The sequence below is a fragment of the Bison bison genome, unplaced genomic scaffold, assembly GCF_000754665.1.
Source record: "Bison bison bison isolate TAMUID 2011002044 unplaced genomic scaffold, Bison_UMD1.0 scf7180017864340, whole genome shotgun sequence".
NCBI lineage: Eukaryota > Metazoa > Chordata > Mammalia > Artiodactyla > Bovidae > Bison > Bison bison.
In genome coordinates, this window is record NW_011494912.1 from 6323749 (window position 1) to 6344474 (window position 20726).

Here is a 20726-nt window from a genome sequence, read left to right on the forward strand (position 1 = left end):
CTAGTTAAACAGAAAATTACCATATGACTCAGAAACCCCAGTCCTAAGTATACATCAAAAAGAATCGAAAACAGGTGTTCAAACAAAAACTTGCACGTGAATGTGCATAGCAGCACTAATCACAATAGTCGAAAGGTGGACACAACCCAAATTGTCCATCAGCTGATGAATGAATAAACAAAAGTAGTGTGTCCATCTAATGGAATATTATTCATTATTCAGATACATGCCGCAGCTTGGATGAAGCTTCAAAACATTATGCTAAGTAAAAGAAGCCAGACACGAAGGCCTCATATTGAATGATTCCATTTATATGAAATATCCAGAATAGGTAAATCAGTAGAGACAGAAAGCAGATTCGTGGTTGCCAAGCACTAAGGGAAGGAGAGAATGAGGAATGACTGCTTAATGGGTGTAGGGTTTCCCTTTAGGGTGATAAAAAATTCTGAAATTAGATAGCCTGATGGTTGCACAACACTGTGAATATATTTAATACCACTGAATCACATACTTTAAAATGGCTGAAATGGTAAATTTTATGTTAAGTCATTGACTCAATGGACATGAATTTGAGCCAACTCTGGGAGATAGTGGAGGACAGAGGAAACTGGCACGCTACAGGCGACAGGGTCACAAAGAATCGAACATGGCTTAGCAACTAAACAACAAATGTGTGTTTCTATAGATACAAATATCTACAGATTTATAGACAGATAGGAGAAGGAAATGGCAACCCACTCCAGTGTGCTTGCCTGGAGAATCCCAGGGACGGGGGAGCCTGGTGGGCTGCCGTCTGTGGGGTCACAGAGTCGGACACGACTGAAGCAACTTGGCAGCATCAGCAGCAGATGATAGATAGATAAACATTAACACAAAATAGATACTAAAAATTTCTTTTTGAGTTCAGAGAATTCACTATAAGTAGATCTGAACTATAAGAAATGCTGAAAGAACTTCTTGGCGCTAAGGAACAAGGATTCTAGAAGAAAGCTCAGAGCTCCCGGAAGAAATAAAGATCATTGGAAATGATAACTACAGAATAAAGGGAAGACTGCTTTTCCTTCTCTTCACTTCTTAAATAGTAATCTGACTGCTAATGCAAAAAGTATAATGTTGAATTGTAAAATTTCTAACACATTCATATTTAAAGCATATGACAACATTAGCACAAAGAATGGAGGGAGTAGATAAATGAACTGTTAAAATGTTCTTTCATTTTACATGGAATAGTCCCATATTTACTCTAAGTTTGCTATGATAAGTTAAGAGTACAGATTGTAACCCTTTGGAGTACTAGTATATCATACAGAGAAGTATAACTAAAAAGCCAATAAAGGAAAACATGCAACTTCTGATTCCAGTCGTGACAGACTAAGTCATATTGAACTTGCCCTCCTGTCATAAACAACTAGAAAATGAGATGAAATTTATGAAATGAACGGTCACAGACATTGAACCATGTGGAGCAGTGATTCCTGAGAGAAGGGAAACAAGGTGATTCCTGGAAGCACTCTCTGGACTGGGGCACATGGTGGTGGCACCAAGCAGAACAGCAATCTGAATGGAAGAAAGAGAAAGCAGAGTACAGGGAGGCTAAAGCAAATTTGGTGGGCAGAATACCAGAGAAAAGAGAATTACATAGAAAATTATTCATTCATGGGGTCAAAAGTTATTGAACTGTATACTTCTGGTGTATGTAAATTAAATACATGTAATGAGTTGTATGTAAATTACACTTCTATAAAGTTGATTTAAAATGTGCAAATAATTATTAACATTAAGAAATAGAAAACATGCGTGGCCCTATATAAAGAGAATGAATTTGTTATCAAAAATTTCCCCACAAATAAAACTACAGGTCCAGATGGTTTCCCTGTGAATTCAAAGTTTTAATTAAACACTTAAGGAAAAAGCAATACGATCTTCCAAAAAAAAGAGTTTTCAGAAAACAGAGGAGGAAAAATTTCCCAGTTCTTTTTATGAGAACAGTTTAACCCTCATAATTAAAAATTGATAGGTAGTAGAAGGAAAGAAAACTACAGATAGACATCAAACATGGAAATATAAAAAAGAATAAAGTATCCAAATGAACTTCATTCCAGTAATAATAAGGCTACTCCCAGGAACAAAAGATTGGTTTAGTATTCCAAATCAATCAATGTGTTGCATTAACATAACAAAGGATAAAAGTAGAATTACCTGAATATAGATGCAGCAAAAGCATTTGATAAGATTTAGCACCTATTCCTATTCCTGATGAATACTCTCAACCAACTTAGAAGTGACTGTCCTCATCTGATAAATAGCACACATAGAAAGTGTTAGTCACTCAGTCGTATCCAACTCTTTGTGACCTCATGGATAGCCCGCCAGGCTCCTCCATCCTTGGAACTCTGCAGGCAAGAATACTAGAGTGTGTTGCCATTTCCTTCTCCAATACACAGAAAACCTACTGCTAATAACATATTTAATAATAAATTTTGAAATACTGAGAATTTCTCCCCTATGATCAGGAACAAGTATATCTGTTCTCACAATTTCTATTAAACATTTTACTAGATATTCTAGCCAGTCCAATAAGACAAGAAAAAGAAATTAAAAGCAAAATATTTGAAAAGAAAAAGCAAAAATGTTTTTAGTCACAGAAAACATGATAGTTTATGTAGAAAATCCAAACAAATCAATATATAAGCTATAATCAATATATAAGCTAATCAATATATAAGAATTAAAAAATGGATTTAGCATGGGTTTCAGACACAAAGTCAATAATCAAAAATCAAATATATTTCTATATACTATCAGCAAAATAATTATAACATGAAAACTTTAATCCCATTTTTTAGAAGCACCAAAAAAAGAAATACTTATAAATACAACTAATAAAAGATAAGAAAGCCGTCTACTGTGAAAACTACAAAATATTGCTGAGAAAAATTAAAGCCTTATATAAATTCAGAGCAATATCATGTTCATGAATCAGAAGATTCACCATTAAGAGATCTATTCTCCCCAAATGTGCATATTCATCACAATCCTAATCTCAACCCAATAGACATTTTTGTAGACATTAATAAATGGAGTGTAAAATTTTTATGGAAATGCAAAAGAACTAGAGTGGTCAAAACAGACTTTAAAAAGAAGAAAACTAGAATTACGTATCATTCCATCCTTACTAGAACAGTTCAAGTTAAAAAAACTAACCACACCAAATATTGGTGAGAATGGGGAGCAACTGGAACACACTTTGCTTGTAGGAGTACAAAATGTTAACGCTTCTTTGGAAACAGTTTGGCTGATTTTATTATTATTATTAAACAACTCAAAAATGAGCAAAAGTCTTGAACAGACACAAAAGAAGATATAAGAATGGTTAGTAAGCACTCAGATAGGCATACAGAAAGATGCTCAACATCTTAAGTCAACAGGCAAGAGCAAATTAGAAAGCATCCCATTGCTGCGGCTGCTCAGTCGCTTCAGTCGTGTCTGACTCCATGTGAACCCACGGGCTGTAGCCCGCCAGGCTCCTCTGTCCATGGGGATTCTCCAGGCAAGAATACTGGAGTCGGTTGCCATGCCCTCCTCCAGGGATCTTCCCAACCCAGGAGTCGAACCAGGGTCTCCTGCACTGTAGGTGGATTCTTTACCAGCTGAGCTGCCAGGGAAGCCTCACTTCATACCCACTACAATGGCTAAAATTAAACGCTGACAACACCAACCGTTGACAAGGATGTGGAGCGATTAGAACATACGTTGCTGATAAGAGTGTAACGTGGTAAAACCACTTTAGAAAACAGTTTGACTCTTAAAAAATTAAACATACATCACAACCTAGCAATTCCACTTCTAGGGATTTACCCAAGGGAAATAAAAACAGACATGTTAATAGAAAGATATAAACAAGACCGTTCACAGAGGCTTTCTTCATAAAGGCAAAAACTATAAACAACTCAAACATCTATCCACAGGAAAATGGGTGAATAAAACTGGTTATTTTTACAACTGGATGGGCTTCCCAGCTGGCAGTAATGGTAAAGAATCTGCCTGCCAGTGCAGGAGACATAAGAGACGTGGGTTCAATACCTGGGTCAGAAAGAGCCCCTGGAGAAGGGAATGGCAACCCACTCCAGTATTCTTGCCTGGAGAATCCCATGGTCAGAGGTAGCCTGATGGGCTACCGTTCACAGGGTCGCAAAGAGCTGGACATGACTGAAGTGACTTAGCACATACGCATGCATACAATGGAACAATCCTCAGTAACAAAGAAACTACTGATACACATATAAGGACATGAATAAATCTCAGAAACATCCTAAGTGAAAGAAAGCATGCATGAAAGAGTATATACTGTATGACTCCTTCTACGTGAAGTTCAAGCATGGATAAAACTGATCTATGATGTTAGAAATCAGAATAGACGTTGTTAAGGGGTGGGGATCTTCTGTGAGGTGATATATGCATGTATCAAAATTCACCAAATTGTAGACTTAAAATGGGTGTCTGCTGGTATATGTAAATTTTATGTCAGTTAAAGAAAGATGTTTGCACCAAGATTATTAAAAGTTTTTTAATGGAAACAAGTTAAATATTTTCTGGTAGGGGGTTCGGAGAAGGCAATGGCACCCCACTCCAGTACTCTTGCCTGGAAAATCCCATGGACGGAGGGGCCTGGTGGGCCATAGTCCATGGAGTCACTAAGAGTCAGACACGACTGAGCGACTTCACTTTCACTTTTTACTTTCATGCATTGGAGAAGGAAATGGCAACCCACTCCAGTGTTCTCGCCTGGAGAATCCCAGGGATGGGGGAGCCTTGTGGGCTGCCGTCTATGGGGTCACACAGAGTCAGACACGACTGAAGCGACTTAGCAGTAGAGGGTTAGTTAATAAAGTGTGTACCCAAATTCCACAGCCATTGAAAATGATACTAGAGAAAGCAGTCTATTGACAAGGAGAGGTGTTCACGATAGTCGATGTGAAAAAGAAAGTTATCGAATAGTGTGCAGAGCATAACAGACATAGAAAAAGGTCTGTGGAACTCCCCTGGCGGTCCAGTGGTTGAGATCCACCTTCCAATGCAGGGGTTGTGGGACCCAGGGTGTTCCCCTGGTCGGGGAACTATGATCTCACAAGCCTCTGGGCAACTAAGCCCACACCACACCTAGAGAGCCCCGCTCTGCAGTAAGAGAAGCCTGTACGCCACAAGCAGAGAAAGCCTGCGTGCCACAGCAAAGCCCCAGTGCAGCCCTTCCCCAACGAAATAAAGGGTCTGGGGGTTTTCTTCAAAGTGAGACTGGAGGTCACCTTGAGAGGTAAAATTCTGGATGTTTTCACTTTTCTACACCCAACATGTACTTGCTTGTGCAATAAGAAAAAAATATTTCTAGATAGATGCAGATACTACAGTTAATTCTCCTTATTCAGGGTAGCCACAGTTCATCGAGTCCCTGGGGAATCCTGAATCAGTGACTACTGAACCAACACTTGTAGGGGAAATACAGGATTAGATTCCTGTGAGTATCAGGTCACAGCATTTTCGTCAACTGATCAATACGATCAATACATAACCTTGTTTTATGTGGGCTTCCATCTAAAGACATCTTATTGAATATACATTGTAGATTCATTAACATTTAACCCACAGCCAATAGCAGCACTATAACTCATGCCAAGCAAAGCTTACTTAACACATGTTATTTTCTCAGGAAGTCACATCCGAGTCTTTTTGCATTAAGAACATTGGCCGGCGCTATGCTTGGGGATATTTTAGACAAGGATATCACTCCCCCTGCCAAAAAAAGAAAGGCACAAAAACGCAAAAAACACGGCACTGAACAGACTGTGAAAAGGACACTTGTTTGCATGAGAACTGAAACCAAGAAGCAGGGAGCCAAAAAAAAAAAAAGAGAAGCAGGGAGCCATCCGGTTCAACCTCCTAACACGGGAACACACGCGAGGTGACTCTAATTTTTTGTCACTCTGCACACAGTTCTTGAATGGCCACAAAAATGCTTCAGGTATTAATTTGGGTTACAAATAAATTTTAGTAAAACTAACAAATGCAGAATCCTCAAATAATTAGGATGGGGGACTTCTCTGGTGGTCCGGGTGGCTAAGGCTCCATGCTCCCAAAGAAGGGGGCCCAGGTTCAATTCTTGGTAAGGGAACTAGATCCCACATGCCACAAGTGAGAGTTTGCATGCTCCAACTAAAGATCCCGCATGCTGAAACTAAGACCCGGCACAGGCAAATAATTAAATAAAAAGATATTTTTAAAAATAATTAGGATCAACGGTATATAGACATGAGGCTTCCCTGGTGGTTCAGTCGGTAAAGAATCCGCCTGCAATGCAGGAGCCCCGTCTACGAAGGAGAGCATTCCCAAGCCTCGGGCCAGCACTCCTGGGGCATCCAGGGAGGAAGTAGAAGGGGAGACCTAGCAGAGGGAAACAGGTCCAGAGACAGGCTATCTGGGAGGCGGGAGCCACCTACCCCAGGCAATCCCAGCCCAAGTCGTAAAACCAGAGACCCGACAACTTGGAAGGAAGGCCAGACACATCAGAAAAAAAAGGCACTTCTCCTGGGGAATCTCATCTGAGGCAAAGCGAAACCACGGAGGAGGGCACCTCTGACCTGCGGGCTTTCCAGAGAGGTCGGCCTGGGAACCGAGTGGGAGTTCACAGTCCAGGCCCCTCCACAACCATCTCAGGAATGTGTCTGAAGTCACAGACACCGCTCTGACTTCGCCTTCTGATGGGTTCGTCCTTGGGAATGTAAAGTCGTTACCAGGGCTTCCAGAAGCCAGTCCCAACCTCAGCCGAGGGCCTCCTGATCCCAGGAATCCCTCAAACCCATAGGATTCCCAGGACCCTCATGCTCACAGCTGGATAGGGACCACTCAACCCCAAGGCTCCCTGAAAGAGGCAAACCTCATCCCAAGCCCTAAGATGCACACACGTCCTCATCGAGGCGGGCAAGTCTGGAAGATCCTTCCAGAGGGGAGGGCTGGCAGAGGCTCTGAGGCTGAGAGTGTCTTGCGATGTGCTGACACCTCTCACTAATTAGCTCAGGATGCCCAGACGTTTCTGGTGAGTGCGCTGATAACCCACATCAGTGCGGTTGACCAGGGACGACCTTTCTTCTGGAGGGGAGGTTCCACGTACTCTCAAGGGCAGGTGGCTCTGGGGGCATTTGACCAGGTCAGAGTCACCCTGTCTCCTCTCCCAGGAAGGGTGGACCCCCAGCCCTGCTTGAATCTACTGCTGTCCTGGTGGGCAGAACCTCCCTGAGAACAGAGCTTGACCCCCAAACACCCCTGGCCTGATGCTGCTTGCCAAATGCCGTGCTTCGTCCGTGCAGTCTGCAAGAATTACCCAAAACATGTGCATGGGCCCAAAAGGTGATGACCCAACCTTTCAATGTCACGGAGCCCACTTCAGGGCACGGGTCATCCTGGGAGAAGGTCACCTTGTTTCCTTGCCATTCATCTCAGGTTACAGCTCAGGTTCTGTGAAGTTGGATGTTAACTTGTACAAAACTGCAGAGATGTAAATGATTTCTCGGTAGAGAGGACAACCTCAAAGGTTTTGTTTTATTGTTCTGTAGGATCTAACTTGGGCTTCCCAGGTGGCTTGGTGGTAAAGAACCCACTTGCCAGTGCAAGAGACAGAGGAACTTGGCAAGCTACAGTCCATGGGGTCGCAAAAAGTCGGACACGACTTAGTGACGAAACAACAACAAATAGTATTTTAACATACATGTAACTAAAATCAGGCTTTCCGGAGGCTCAGTGGGTAAAGAATCCACCTACAGTGCAAGAGATGCAAGAGACTCGGGTTCAGTCCCTGGGTCAGGAAGATCCCCTGGAGGAGGGCATGGCCATCCACTTCAGTATTCTTGCCTGGAGAACAGTCAGGGACAGAGGAGCCTGGCGGGCTACAGTCCATGGGGTCACAAAGAGTCAGACATGACTGGAGGGACTATGCATACACACATAACTAAAATCAGTAAGTCAGGGAATAAAAAAAAAGACGAGGGAGGAACGTGTTGTCAGAAAGTCAAGGTTGAGGACAGCTGCTGTTTCCAAATACAAAACCGACTCCTGAGCCGGGGGATGGCCCAGCTCTTCTGGAGAACCGGGTGAGCTGCAAATCTGTTCATCAGGCTGGACTCACCTTCACTGGACGTGAGCGGGGTAGCAGTGGGCTCTGTCACCCGCTCTGATTCCCGCCTAAGCGCTGCTATCTGGCCCCTTCGGGCTCCAGAGTCAGACTGAGCCCAGGGCCCAGGGCTCAGAAGGGACATCTGGCCCTGGGCCTCGCCCTCTCTCTGAGCACCAGCTGGGCGAAGGGGCCAGTGGGGTGAGGCCCTCCTGCTCCTTCCACCTACCAGGCCCATCTGCCTTATTCTACAACAGGTATGGCTTCAAGGCTCACAGGTCCTCATCTGCATCTACTCCGAGCCCACATACCCAGCTCTGCCTGCCCCAGCTCCTGCGTGAGTCGGAGCCAGAGCAGAAGAAATAGGCTGTGCGTTGAATTTCCTCCCCAGGCCGGGGCTTACGATTCTCCTCCAGGCCTGGCCCGAGCAGTGCACACACGGACCCCACCTCGGTGCCCCCCAGGCAGGGTGTCAGGCTCACCCCAGCTGGCTGGTCCTGAGCGTTTAGTTCGGAGATGCTTGGGAGAAAGAAAGAATGTGAAAAAGAGAGGAACTCCTCCCAGAAGGAGGGCAGGCGGGAGAGGAGCGTCCAGAGACTCTGAGGACTGGCCTGGCCAGCAGCCATCCCCCGACCCCCTTATTTAAAAATTAATACAATGATAAACCCAGTTACAGGTAAATGACAATTCAGTACATTTAGCTGGATAATAGAAAAATTTACATATTCACAAGCACATAGCTCCTTCATCAACATCGATCATTTTAGTCCATGTAGTCAAAGTCTTCTGGCATCCCAGAGTTTTTATCGATTTTATTTTCTCCAAACCCAAATTTTCCCCCGAGACTCACCCTCGTCACAGTTGCTCCCAGTAAAGCCAGGGCAGCACCTCCATTCCAGCGCCGTCACCGTTCGGTAGGACACTCTGTATGTGGGTCTGATCAGAGTCCTGTAACTAACACAAGGGCAGCATCAGGACAGTGTGAGGGCCCCCCTCTGCCCACCGCAGACCCGACTCCTGCAGAGACCACCCAGCCCAGCCAGATACAGAAACACAAATATCATATAATATCGCATTTATGTGGAATCTAAAAAAAAATTAACTTATTTATAAAACAGAAACAGACCCACACGCATAGCAACTAAATTTATGGTTGGCTCAGACGGTAAAGAATCTGCCTGAAATGCAGGAGACCCAGGTTCGATCCCTGGGTCGGGAAGATCCCCTGGAGAAGGATCTGGCAACCCACTCCAGTATTCTTGCCTGGAAACCCCATGGACAGAGGAGCCTGGTGGGCTACAGTCCATGGGGTCACAAAGAGCTGGACACAACAAAGCAACTAACACACACATACACACACACACACAAAGGGGATGGAGGGATAAATTAGGAGTTTAGGATTAACAGATACACACTACTACAAATAAAATAGATAACCAAGGAGCTACTGTACAGCACAGGGAACTACACTCAATATTTTGTAATAACTTCTAAGGGAAAAGAACCTGATAGAGAATACATGTACGGGGTTCCCAAGTGGCATAGCAGTAAAGACTTCGCCTGCCAATGCAGGAGACACAAGAGACGGGGGTTCAATCCCTGGATTGGGAAGATCCCACAGAGCAGGAAATGGCAATCCACTCCAGTATTCCTGCCTGGGAAATCCTATGGACAAAGAAGCCTGGCGGGCTACAATGGGATCGCAGAGTCAGACACGACTGAGCACCCACACGTACATATAAAACTGAGTCACTTTGCTGCACACCTTAAACTAACATAGTGTAATTTACACATTGGAAATCAACTATAATTTAAAAAAGGAAAACATACATATGATTGATTTTCACAAGGGGCAAAAGTCCAGCTTTATGATTCAATTTCCATCAGGGCTTGATCAAGTCTGCACAGCTTCCTCTTGAAAGCAAAACTGCATGACTTCACAGAACTTGCATCTGCTGACACCAAGCAACTTAATCATGAATGGGAAAATTATGAATTAATTGAGAGCAGCAGGCATAATGTTTTTAGGCACACTGTTGACAGGAAAACACATAAGTCACGTTTCGAATTTCAGAAATAGTGCGCTAAATCTGAAAAGTCCTGTTACACTAATTTTTCTTTGGGGAAAAAAAAAAAATCCTCTCCCTTGTGTTTCGTAAACATTCCAGCAAAGCCGCTTCCCCCTGGAGCTCTAAGTTGGGGATAGGGGAGGAGGAAGGGTTGGCAGGGCGCAGCCAGGCAGGGGCTGGAACCTTCGAAGTGAGGGGACGGGAGTCTGCAGGGAGAGGTGCCCAGGGGCAAACCCAGGCCTCGGGGACCCTCAGATCCATGGCAGGAAGATCTCAGAAAGCAGCTGGCATAGGCCACTGGGGTGGGGGGCGGGAGGGCAGAGGACCAGTCAATGTCACCACTCCTCACAGCAAGGGACCTGAGGAGACACAGCAGGGTAGGTGAGCTTGGGTCCAAGGAGTCCAAACAGACTGTCTGCATAAGAAACATGGTATCTCCGACTCAACGGACATGAGTTTGATTAGACTCTGGGAGTCGGTGATGGACAGGGAGGCCTAGCGTGCTGCAGTCCATGGGATCACACAGAGTCAGACACGACTGAGCGACTGAACTGAACTGATAAGAAACATACAACATTTCTCACCCACGCGTTCACTCACACACACACACACACACACACACACTCACACTCTCACAGCTGCTTCTTGCTGCAGATCTCCCAGCCAGAAACAGGCCCATCTGGGGAAAGGAAGATGCTTTAATTTCAATTTAAAATGTCATTTTTTTAAATTGGAGTATATAGTTGCTTTGGGGCTTCCCTCATAGCTCAGTAGGTAAAGAATCTGCCTGCAATGCAGGAGACCCAGGTTTGATTCCTGGGTCTGGAAGATCCCTTGGAGAAGGAAATGGCAACCCACTCCAGAATTCTTGCCTGGAGAATCCCACCGACAGAGGAGCCTGGCGGGCTACAGTCCATGGGGTGGCAAGGGCTGGACACGACTGAGCTACTAAACGACCACCATAGCTGCTGTACAATCTTGTGTTAGTCTCTGCTGTACAGCAAAGTGAATCAGCCACACTGATTCATATATATGCAAACATACAGCCCCTCTTCCTTGGATTTCCTTCCCATTTAGGTCATGACAGAACGTTGAGTAGAGTTCCCTGGGCTACACAATTGGTTCTCCTTTTTTTTTTATTTTTGGCCGCACTGCATGGCATATGGGATCTTAATTCCCTGACCATGTCCCCCACATTGAAAGGGCAGAGTCTTAACCACTGAACTGCCAGGGAAGTCCCTTGGTTCTCATCAGTTATCTATTTTACACATTAATAGCGTATATATGCCAATGTCCCCAGGAGGAGAGCATGGTAACCCACTCCAGTATTCTTGCCTGGAGAATCCCACGGACAGAGGAGCCCAGTGGGCTACGGTCCATAGGGTCTCAAAGAGTCGGACACGACTGAAGTGACTTGGCACACACGCCTGCATGCCAGTCCCAATCTCAGTTCTAAAATTAATTCTTAAAGGCAGATTGTTGCTCTGGCTAAGAGGGGCTGGAAAAGTGAGGGAACCCCTCCCATAACCACAGCACCATGGGGTAGATGGAGCCCCGGGCGCTGGGGGCACCAGCTGAGAATTTAGGGTCCTGACCCTAATTCACGATGGGAATTGCACATGTTCCAGAACCTCCCTGAGCCTGTTTCCTGGTTTGCATGCTGAGGACCAGGATGCTGGGTGTGAGGCTCAATGGAAGGGCATGTGTGAGAGCAGAAAGGGATGTGTAGGTGCTAGGTTCGCAAAATACAGCCCTGATCTCATTCCTCCTGGCCCGCACCCTTTGGTCATCCCCACTGTGGTCAGGAGACAGTCTGAGCTGTTTAGCCCCGGGGACCAGCCCTTCTCCAGCTGCCGTGGCTGCCCCCAGGCCCCTTGTGCCATCGGCTGGGCCTCGGCCTCCAGCCCAGGAGCCCTCCAAAGGGCTCTTCACTGTGTGCCTTGAGTGATGATGGGGACAAAGTGATAGCAGATACAATGAGAGCTTTGAGTACTTGCCATGTATCAGGCACTGTTCTGACACATAACAATCCTAACAGGGGGATGCTATCACCATTCCTAATTTACAGATAAGGAAACTGAGGCACTGAGAGCTTCAGTAACTCTATCAAAGTCACACTGCTAGAAGGTGGTGGAACTAGATTCTGCCAGGCAGAACTGGCAGAACTTAGGAATACTAACTTGTGTGCATGCAGTAGCAGGGCACCCTGTTCCTCTCTGCATCTGGCCAAGGTACTGAGACGTGGCCCCTGAACCAGAGGGAGAGCTCAGTCCCCAGAGAAGGTCTTGTTTTGCCCCTCATTCCAAGTGAGGGCCATGGGCTGGTCTATCCCATGTAGGACCAGAAGCATCTGGGTGGCTGTGAAGGCCAGGAGCAGGGCCTGCCAGTAGGTGGCGCTGCTTCACCAGTCCAGCAGGCCGGGGCTCAGACCCTCCACCCTCCCCTGAATGCCCAGGGCAGGTGCAAGTGTCCATGGTCTTATTCCCATCACTTTGCCCTCCTACGTCCATGAAGAACTCCCAGCCCTTCCACTGGGGTCCAGTCCACAGATCCACTGATCTTTCTAAAATGATTCTGTTTTGTGGCTGACCTCTCTCAAAACTTTCCACAGCTCCCACAGACCAAAGACCACACTCTCCAGGTCAGCGAATAAGGCCCCACCTAGCGTCCTGCCCTCACCTCCTTGCACAACCATCAGCCAAGGCTCCTCCCCCCACAGCACAACAAGCAGCTCTTCCTGCCTCCTGGCCTTTGCACATGCAGGCTCCTCTGCCTATTGGCCCATCCTCCTGTACTCCGCAGAGAAAAGCCCCAAGAGCCTTCAGAGTGTGATGCCAACATCCTCTTCCCTGTGAAACACCCCCAGTCCTGGCCAGAGCGATGGGCTCCTTCCTCAGCAACCCCACACCCTGTACAGAGCTTGGCTTTACATGCGGGGTGCCTGCTGTATACCAAGCACCGGGATTACAAGAATGAAGGAGGCAGCAAGAGCTCTCACTGTGCTAGAGCTGGCGGTGCAAATTCTGTATCATAGGTGTGAATATGTGCCTGTGCATGGTGGCTCAGATGGTAAAGAATCTGCCTGCAATTCAGGAGATCCAGGTTCGATCCTTGGGTAGGGAGGATCCCCCTGGAGAAGGAAATGGCAACTTGCTCCAGTATTCTTGCCCGGAGAATTCCACAGGCAGAAGAGCCTGGCAGGCTATAGTCCGTGGGGTTGCAAAGAGTCGGAAACAGCTGAGCAACTAACACACACGATGGTAAGTGCCAGGGAAGAAAGCACTGCGTTCACTACTCGCATTGCAATGGATTCGTTTTCTTTTTTTTTTTTTAATTAAAATATAATTTACAGGGACTTCCCTGGTGGTCTAGTGTGGCTAAGACTCCACGCTCTCAAAGAAGGAGCCCAGGTTCCATCTCTAATCAGGCAACTAGTTGCCTTATGCCGCATCAAAGATCAAAGATCCCGCATGATGCAACCAAGACCTGGCACAGCCAAATAAACAAATGAATATTTAAAAAGAAAAGAAGGAAAAATATCTTGCCATGCGGATGGAAGACCAGGTTCAGAAGCTCATATCACTTAGCCAACTGACAATCCAGGCTAAGGCAAGACGTCTTTCAATACACTAAAAAAAAGCATGTCCATGATCCTACAAGTAATGCACATGTTTATACCAAGTCATGGCTGGTTCCAACGCTTCAAAAGGTATCATGATTTTCATAATGTGAAAGTCAGCGGTGAGGCAGCAAGTGCCAATACTGAAAGTGCCAAAGCTTTTAAAGAAGAGCTGCAGAGGATAATTGTGGATGAGAAATATCTGCCAGAACAAATATTGAATGTCGATGAAATGAGCCTGTTCTGGAAGTGTGTGCCGGAGCGAACACACATTCATCAGGGGTCCAGGACAATGCCAGGATTCAAGGTTTTCAGAAAGCGCGTGGAAGGCTGCTTTGGGGGTGGAAAAGTTACCGGGCTCGAATGAAAGTCTTTCCTAATCTACCAGTGGGAGAACCCCAGAGCATTCAAGTATGTGAGCCAGGCATTCACTTCCCATTTGTTATCGCCATAACAAGAAAGCCTGGATGACATTAACAGTGTTTGAAGCCTGGCTTTTGAAGTGTTTTATCCGTCAGGCAAGAGAATATTGGAGGCAAAACAACATCCCATTCAAGATTCGGCTGATCTCAGACAAGGCTCCGGGGCATCCACAGCATATCAGGATGGGCATCCTCATGTCAAGGTTGTGTAGTTGCCACTGAACACAAGTGCACTCATTCCACCCAAGGACCAAGGCACCACAGCTACGTTCAAACCATACTATTGACACCAAATGTCTGTGCAGGGCCTGGAAGCAATGGAAACTGGTCGAACGCTCTGAGAGTTTTGGAAAGGTTTTAACATTAAACGTGCTACCCAGACCATGCATCGCTGCCTGTGGGAAGAAGTCACACAGCAATGAGTGAACACTGAACTGCACTTTGCAGAGAGTTTTAAAGAGATACGTGAACATGTTCAAAGGTTTTAACCAAGATTCTGTTGTGGATGAAACAGTCCCGAGATATGAATGCTTGGTACAGATCTAGAACTGGACATTTGAAGAAGAGGATATTCGTGAGCTTGTTGGTACCGAGGGTGAAGAACTTTCCAATGAGGAGCTGTTCGAACTGGAGAAAGAAAGGTGGAGAGAAGTTGAGGCAGAGGAAGAAGTTATGCCCGGGGCACCAGGAAAGTTCACAGCAAAGAAACTGGCAGAGACGTTTGCTGCCATCAGCAATGGTGGAAGGATGTTAGAAGAAATGGATGTCAATTATGGGAGGTCCACAAGAGCTGACAGGCAGATACAAGATGTTCTTGCTTGCTCTAGAGAAATATACAACGGAGAGAAGAAACACACCATATAGTCGAAACTTGGTATCTTCCCCAAGAACACTCCACCTGCTAAACCATCAAGTGTTGACGACCCGGTGCCTTCTCCCAAGCTATTCTGGAGCCTCATCAGAAGAGAGGAATGGACAACCCTGTCTCTGTAGCTTTCCCGTCATCCAGCGATTAATCTTAGCTGAGTGCTGCAATCACTCTTCAATGTGCTTTCAGCAGTGTATGCTAACGGGGATTCTGTTTCTCACTTTTCACCTTCTCACTCTCATGTAATAAATTACATGAGATGGTCAACATTTCATTATAAAACAGGCTTTGTGTTAGGTGAGTTTGCCCAACTGTAGGCTAATGGAAGTGTCCTCAGCATGTTTGAGGTAGGCTGGGCAAAGCTACAACTTTCAATAGGTTAGGTGCCTCTAATGCATTTTTGACTTCAGGTATTTTCAACTTGCAGTGGGTTTGTGGTGATGTAACCCCATTGTGAGTCAAGGAAGATCTGTAGATAAATCTAGTGTTTAGCTCAATGAACTCTGAACCTATGTATACACCAACATTCCCATTGCTCCAAAGTCCTTTTGAACGCCTTCCAAGTTGATTCTCTAGCCCCCAGGCATAACCATTCTTTTGACTTCTCACTAGAGATTAGCTTTGCCTGTTGTAGAATTTCATATAAATGGAATCACACAGCATGCACTCATTTGTCTGCATTCTTTCTCCCAACCATCATGTCTGTGAGGTTCGTCTGTATTGTTAAGGGTAGCATCTTTTGTTTCTTTTTATTCCTAAATAATATTTCATTACATAAACATACCACAATGTATCTGTTCTCCTGTTCATGGACTTTGGGGTTATTTCCAGATCCACTGTTGATACGAGTGTTTTTATACAGTCTTTGTGGACAAATTTCCACTTCTTTAAGGTAAGTACCTAGAAATAGAATTGATGGGCCATAGGACGGATATATGTTTACCTTTAGTAGATGCTACAAACACATGTCCCAGACCTATTCGGATGAACGAGGTTCACGTGCCCAGCAACAGTGTGTGAGTTCCAGTTTCTCCATAACCAGTTTCTCCATAACGTTTGATATTGTCAGTCACTTTCATTTCAGTCATTCTAAGGTGTATGCAGAACTCTCATTTATAGTTTTAACCAAAGTTGAACTCTTTTTCATGTCTGCCATTTATTTATCTCCTTTTGTGAAGTATCTGCTCAGGTTTTTTGCCCACCTTTAAATTGGGTTTTGGGTCTTTCTTATGAGTTTGTAAGATACACAAGAGAGACCTTTTTCAAATGTATGTATTCTGAATGTTTTTTCCCAACCCGTGGTTTACCTTTTCATTTTCTTAAAGTATATCTTTACTGATCAGTTGTAAATTTTTATCAAGTTCAATTATCATTTTTTAAATTTTACTATCTGCTGGGCAGGAGTCAAAGTTCATTATTTTCCATTTGAATGCCCACTTGCTACGGCACCAATTGTTGAAAAGACCTTTTTGCCTAAATGTTCCCACTAAAATTAAATTATCTTAGTGCCTTGTTGTGGAGAAGGCAATGGCACCCCACTCCAGTACTCTTGCCTGGAAAATCCCATGGACAGAGGAGCCTGGAAGGCTGCAGTCCACGGGGTCACAAAGAGTCGGACACGACTGAGCGGCTAAACTTTCACTTTTCACTTTCATGCACTGGAGAAGGAAATGGCAACCCACTCCAGTGTTCTTGCCTGGAGAATCCCAGGGACGGGGGAGCCTGGTGGGCTGCCGTCTATGGGGTTGCACAGAGTCGGACACGACTGAAGCGACTTAGCAGCAGCAGTGCCTTGTTGAAAAAAATCAAATGAGTGTTCAAATGTGAGTCTATTTCTTGACTCTATTCTGTTCCGTTGATCCATTTGTCCATTCTTGCACCAAAACCACATTGTCTCAATTAATGCAGCTTACTAATAAGTCTTGACATATGGTCATGTAAATCCTCCAATCTTGTTCTCCTTCAAGATTGTCTTGGCACCTAGGTCCTTTATATTCTCATTGCCTTTTTAAATTGTCTTATCAATTTCTGCAAAAAAAAAAAACAACCCACTATAATGTTGATAAGATTATATGGAATCTATAGATCAATTTGTAGAGAATTGGCATCTTAATAATTCTGGTCTTCTTATCCATAAACATAGCACTTGCTGTGCTGTGCTTGGAGAAGGCAATGGCACCCCACTCCAGTACTCTTGCCTGGAAAATCCCATGGACAGAGGAGCCTGGTAGGCTGCAGTCCATGGGGTCGCATAGAGTCAAACACGACTGAGCTACTTCACTTTCACTCTTCATGCATTGGAGAAGGAAATGGCAACCCACTCCAGTGTTCTTGCCTGGAGAATCCCAGGGACGGGGGAGCCTGGTGGGCTGCCGTCTATGGGGTCACACAGAGTCGGACACAACTGAAGCGCCTTAGCAGCAGCAGTGCTGTGCTTAGTCGGTCAGTCATGTTTGACTCTTTGCAACCCCATAGACTCTAGCCCGCCAGGCTCCTCTGTCCATGGGATTCTCCAGGCAAGCACTGGAATGGGTTGCTATGTCCTCCTCTAGGGGATCTTCCCAACCCAGGGATCAAACCCAGGTCCCCTGCATTGCAGGCGGATTCTTCATCTGAGTCACAAGAGAAGCCCAAACACAGCATACATTTCCATTAATATAAGTCTTCTTTAATTTTTCTCAGCAGAGTGCCATCTTTTGTTAAATTTACCCCTAGGTATTTGTACTCCTCTGCTCAGGCTGCCATATTAAAATATAGTAGACTGGATGGTTTAAAACATCCTCACCAACACTTGACCCCAATGCATCCCTGCCCATCTGCGAGCCACTGATTGAGCACGTCCTGCCTCTCTGAGCCCCCTGTAAAGCCTGTCCTTGCCTCTGTCCTGAGCCCCCTGTGAAGTCTGGGCTAAGATGTAGCGGCATACAGATGATCTCTGGCTATCCTGAGACTCTCCAAATATGATGTGGAGTCTCCCATCTATGTCTCACTAACCCTGGTTGTTGCTGTTGCTGTTTCTTCCCAAGACAGACTAATTCCAGGGACTTCTGATCTCTCTGTTTTCGCTCCCTCTGTAGGGCAGATCCTGGGAGTTCCTTCACTGCCACTCGGCACATTCAGGGACATATATTCCCCAGGGGGTGGTTATTCACTCAACAAATATCCATGGAAACCTGGACCCTACCCTTCTCTGGCCCCTCCTATCAACGAGTCCAGGGAGATCAGTTCCACCAAGTAGATCCTACCTGCCCACTGCACTCCCTCACCCTGCCCTGGTCCGGCCTCCATCAGCACCCTCCCAGACAGCAGCAATGCGCCCTGACTGATGCCCCAGTTTCCACCCCCACCCCTGGTATTCCACCCCCCACTCAGCAGCTGGCTCCAGTGATGTTTTCAAAGCATAGGTCTCCTCCATGAACCCTTCCCAGCTTCCCTTCAATCTCAGGACAAAAACCAAATCCTCAGTATGACCACTTAGTCTTCTAAGATCTGGCCACTGTCCTTCCTGGCTGCCCACCCTTGCTCATGCCCACATCCACACCTCCCCACCCCCGCTAGAACTTCAGCAGTCACTGGCTTTTGAATTTCTGAACCCACAGGGCTCCTTCCCATATCAGGGCTCATCATGCACTGTTCCCTCTGCCCAAGACACCACTAACACCAATGCAGCCCCCCGTGCCGCTTCCTCTGAGAAGCCCTCCTTGATCAGCCCACCCTGATCAGCCCACCCCTCAGTTCCACCCACTCCACCACAGGCTGAACCCCTTTGACTTTCACTGTCATAGAACCTTCATAGAACCCTGACTTCTCTCCTAAACTCTTATCACCCTTATAAGTATACACCCACCTGGGCGATCATTTGTCTGACATCTGTCTCCTCCACTAACCCCCAGGCCTAGTTCAGGGTTTGGCGTATCATACGTGCTCAGTAAAAATTAATGGAATGAATGAAACAATCCATGAATAATTTGCACCAGATGGAGTCCCAGGCTGGGAACTTCAGTGCTAACCGAGACAGGGTAGCTCCCAGGAGGAGCTCAGGGTGACATTCTTGGAAACTGATGGATGCAGGGATGGGGAGCTGGGCATGGCCACTTCCACCCACCAGGAGGGCCCAAAAAAGACTGCCCACATGAGGGGAGACTGGAGGGAGGCCTGCTGAGCTGACAAGGTGAGAAGGCAGCCAGCACCAGGAGAACTAGGAAATTTGGATGATGTTCGGGGGCAGAATGCTTTGACAGGCAGACAGAGCACTTGGGGCGGCTGTGAAAGCCTGGAGTGCAGGCAAAGAGTCTGGACTGTGTCCCTGGAGACTGGCCATGCTCTCCAGGCATCCAAGGATGCTGATCAGAAAAATATTTCTGAGCCTGCATGAGATCATATTAATTTATACATGTATATAAACACATATTATTTACCATCTTTGCATACATAAAAAAATCAGTAAAGCTTAATTTCTGTCTTATTTTGTAGATTAAAAAATAAACAGGAGATTTGATGTGGTTTTTCCACCCCTCGACAAGAGAGTCTCGTGTACCCACAGGGAGACCACCCTTCCCAGCCGTGGGGAAGCCACCCAGGCACTGTGGCTCAGAGGAACATCCGTGATCAGATCTGCTATCAAGAGAGACCCCACCTGCGTTGGCATGGAGGCCGGATGGGACAGAAGAGATGGGAGGTGGGGAGGCGAGCCAGGAGGCTGCTGGCCGAGAAAGGGGGTGGGGCAGGCAGGGATGGATGGCTGCAGGTAACAGAGGGGAAACTGAGGCCACAGAGGAGCAGGGGGTCAGATTCCAGGTTATAAAGTGGCAGAGGTTGGACCGAACCTGATCTCCTGAAGGGACCCCATGTTCTCTCCCAGGAACTGGAGGAGGGCCTTGCCCTTTGCAGCCCCCGGGACCCACTCAGTGAGCAGGGCAGTCATGAGGTCCTCGGAGATGCCTGGCCACAGTCCTCCGGCAGCCGCTCAAAGACTGTCCTGGATAGGGGGGAGATGAGTCCTGTGTGTCCCCAAAGGCGGTCCTGGGTGCCCAAGGTCACATGAGAGCGAATATGAAGGAAGAGCTCTGGAGAGAGATGAGACGCCCGTCACTGGAGGTGTGCAAGCCAAGGTCATGGCTCTCTGGCCTCCAAAGGCGATGTCCCTACAACACCCTGAGGTCCTTGAGTGGGTGCCATCGTCCTGGGCAGGGTCCGCTGGGAATGACTCTGCCAGGCCAATGACCTCATCTGGGGGAGGCAGGCGCCCCCTCCCTCAGTGGGCACCGCGGCTCCTGCCCCGACCGGGCTTCCTCACCGGGGACCACCACGAGGAGGACCAGACTGGGAGGTACCGAGACAGACTGGAGACTCAACAGGAAACGGGAGTGGGGGTTTCAGAAAGGGAGGCAGGAGATTATTAATCTCTTGATTAATAGCAGCGGGGCCGGCGGGGAGGGGCGGGGCAGGGGCGGTCCCACCGCAGTTCTTCGGCAGGAGGCAGGGTCCTCCGGGCGCTGGCCTCCCCACAGTCCACGCCAGGCGTTCCCAAGTGCAGATGGAAGGAACAGCAGGCCCAGAGGGCAGTGTCCCCCACCCAGGTCGTCGCTCA

At 46.6% G+C, this 20726-nt stretch overlaps 1 protein-coding gene across 1 annotated transcript in view; it reads right to left on the reverse strand.

The window, feature by feature from the left end:
* Positions 1-20726, reverse strand: part of COL26A1 (collagen, type XXVI, alpha 1) — a gene marked incomplete at its 5' end in the record, with an annotated part of 122916 nt that overhangs the window by 84751 nt on the left and 17439 nt on the right. Inside the window, one exon of the mRNA XM_010854335.1 lies at positions 9009-9106. Coding sequence (XP_010852637.1) covers positions 9009-9106 — 98 coding nt within the window. The remainder of the gene's footprint in view (positions 1-9008; positions 9107-20726) is intronic.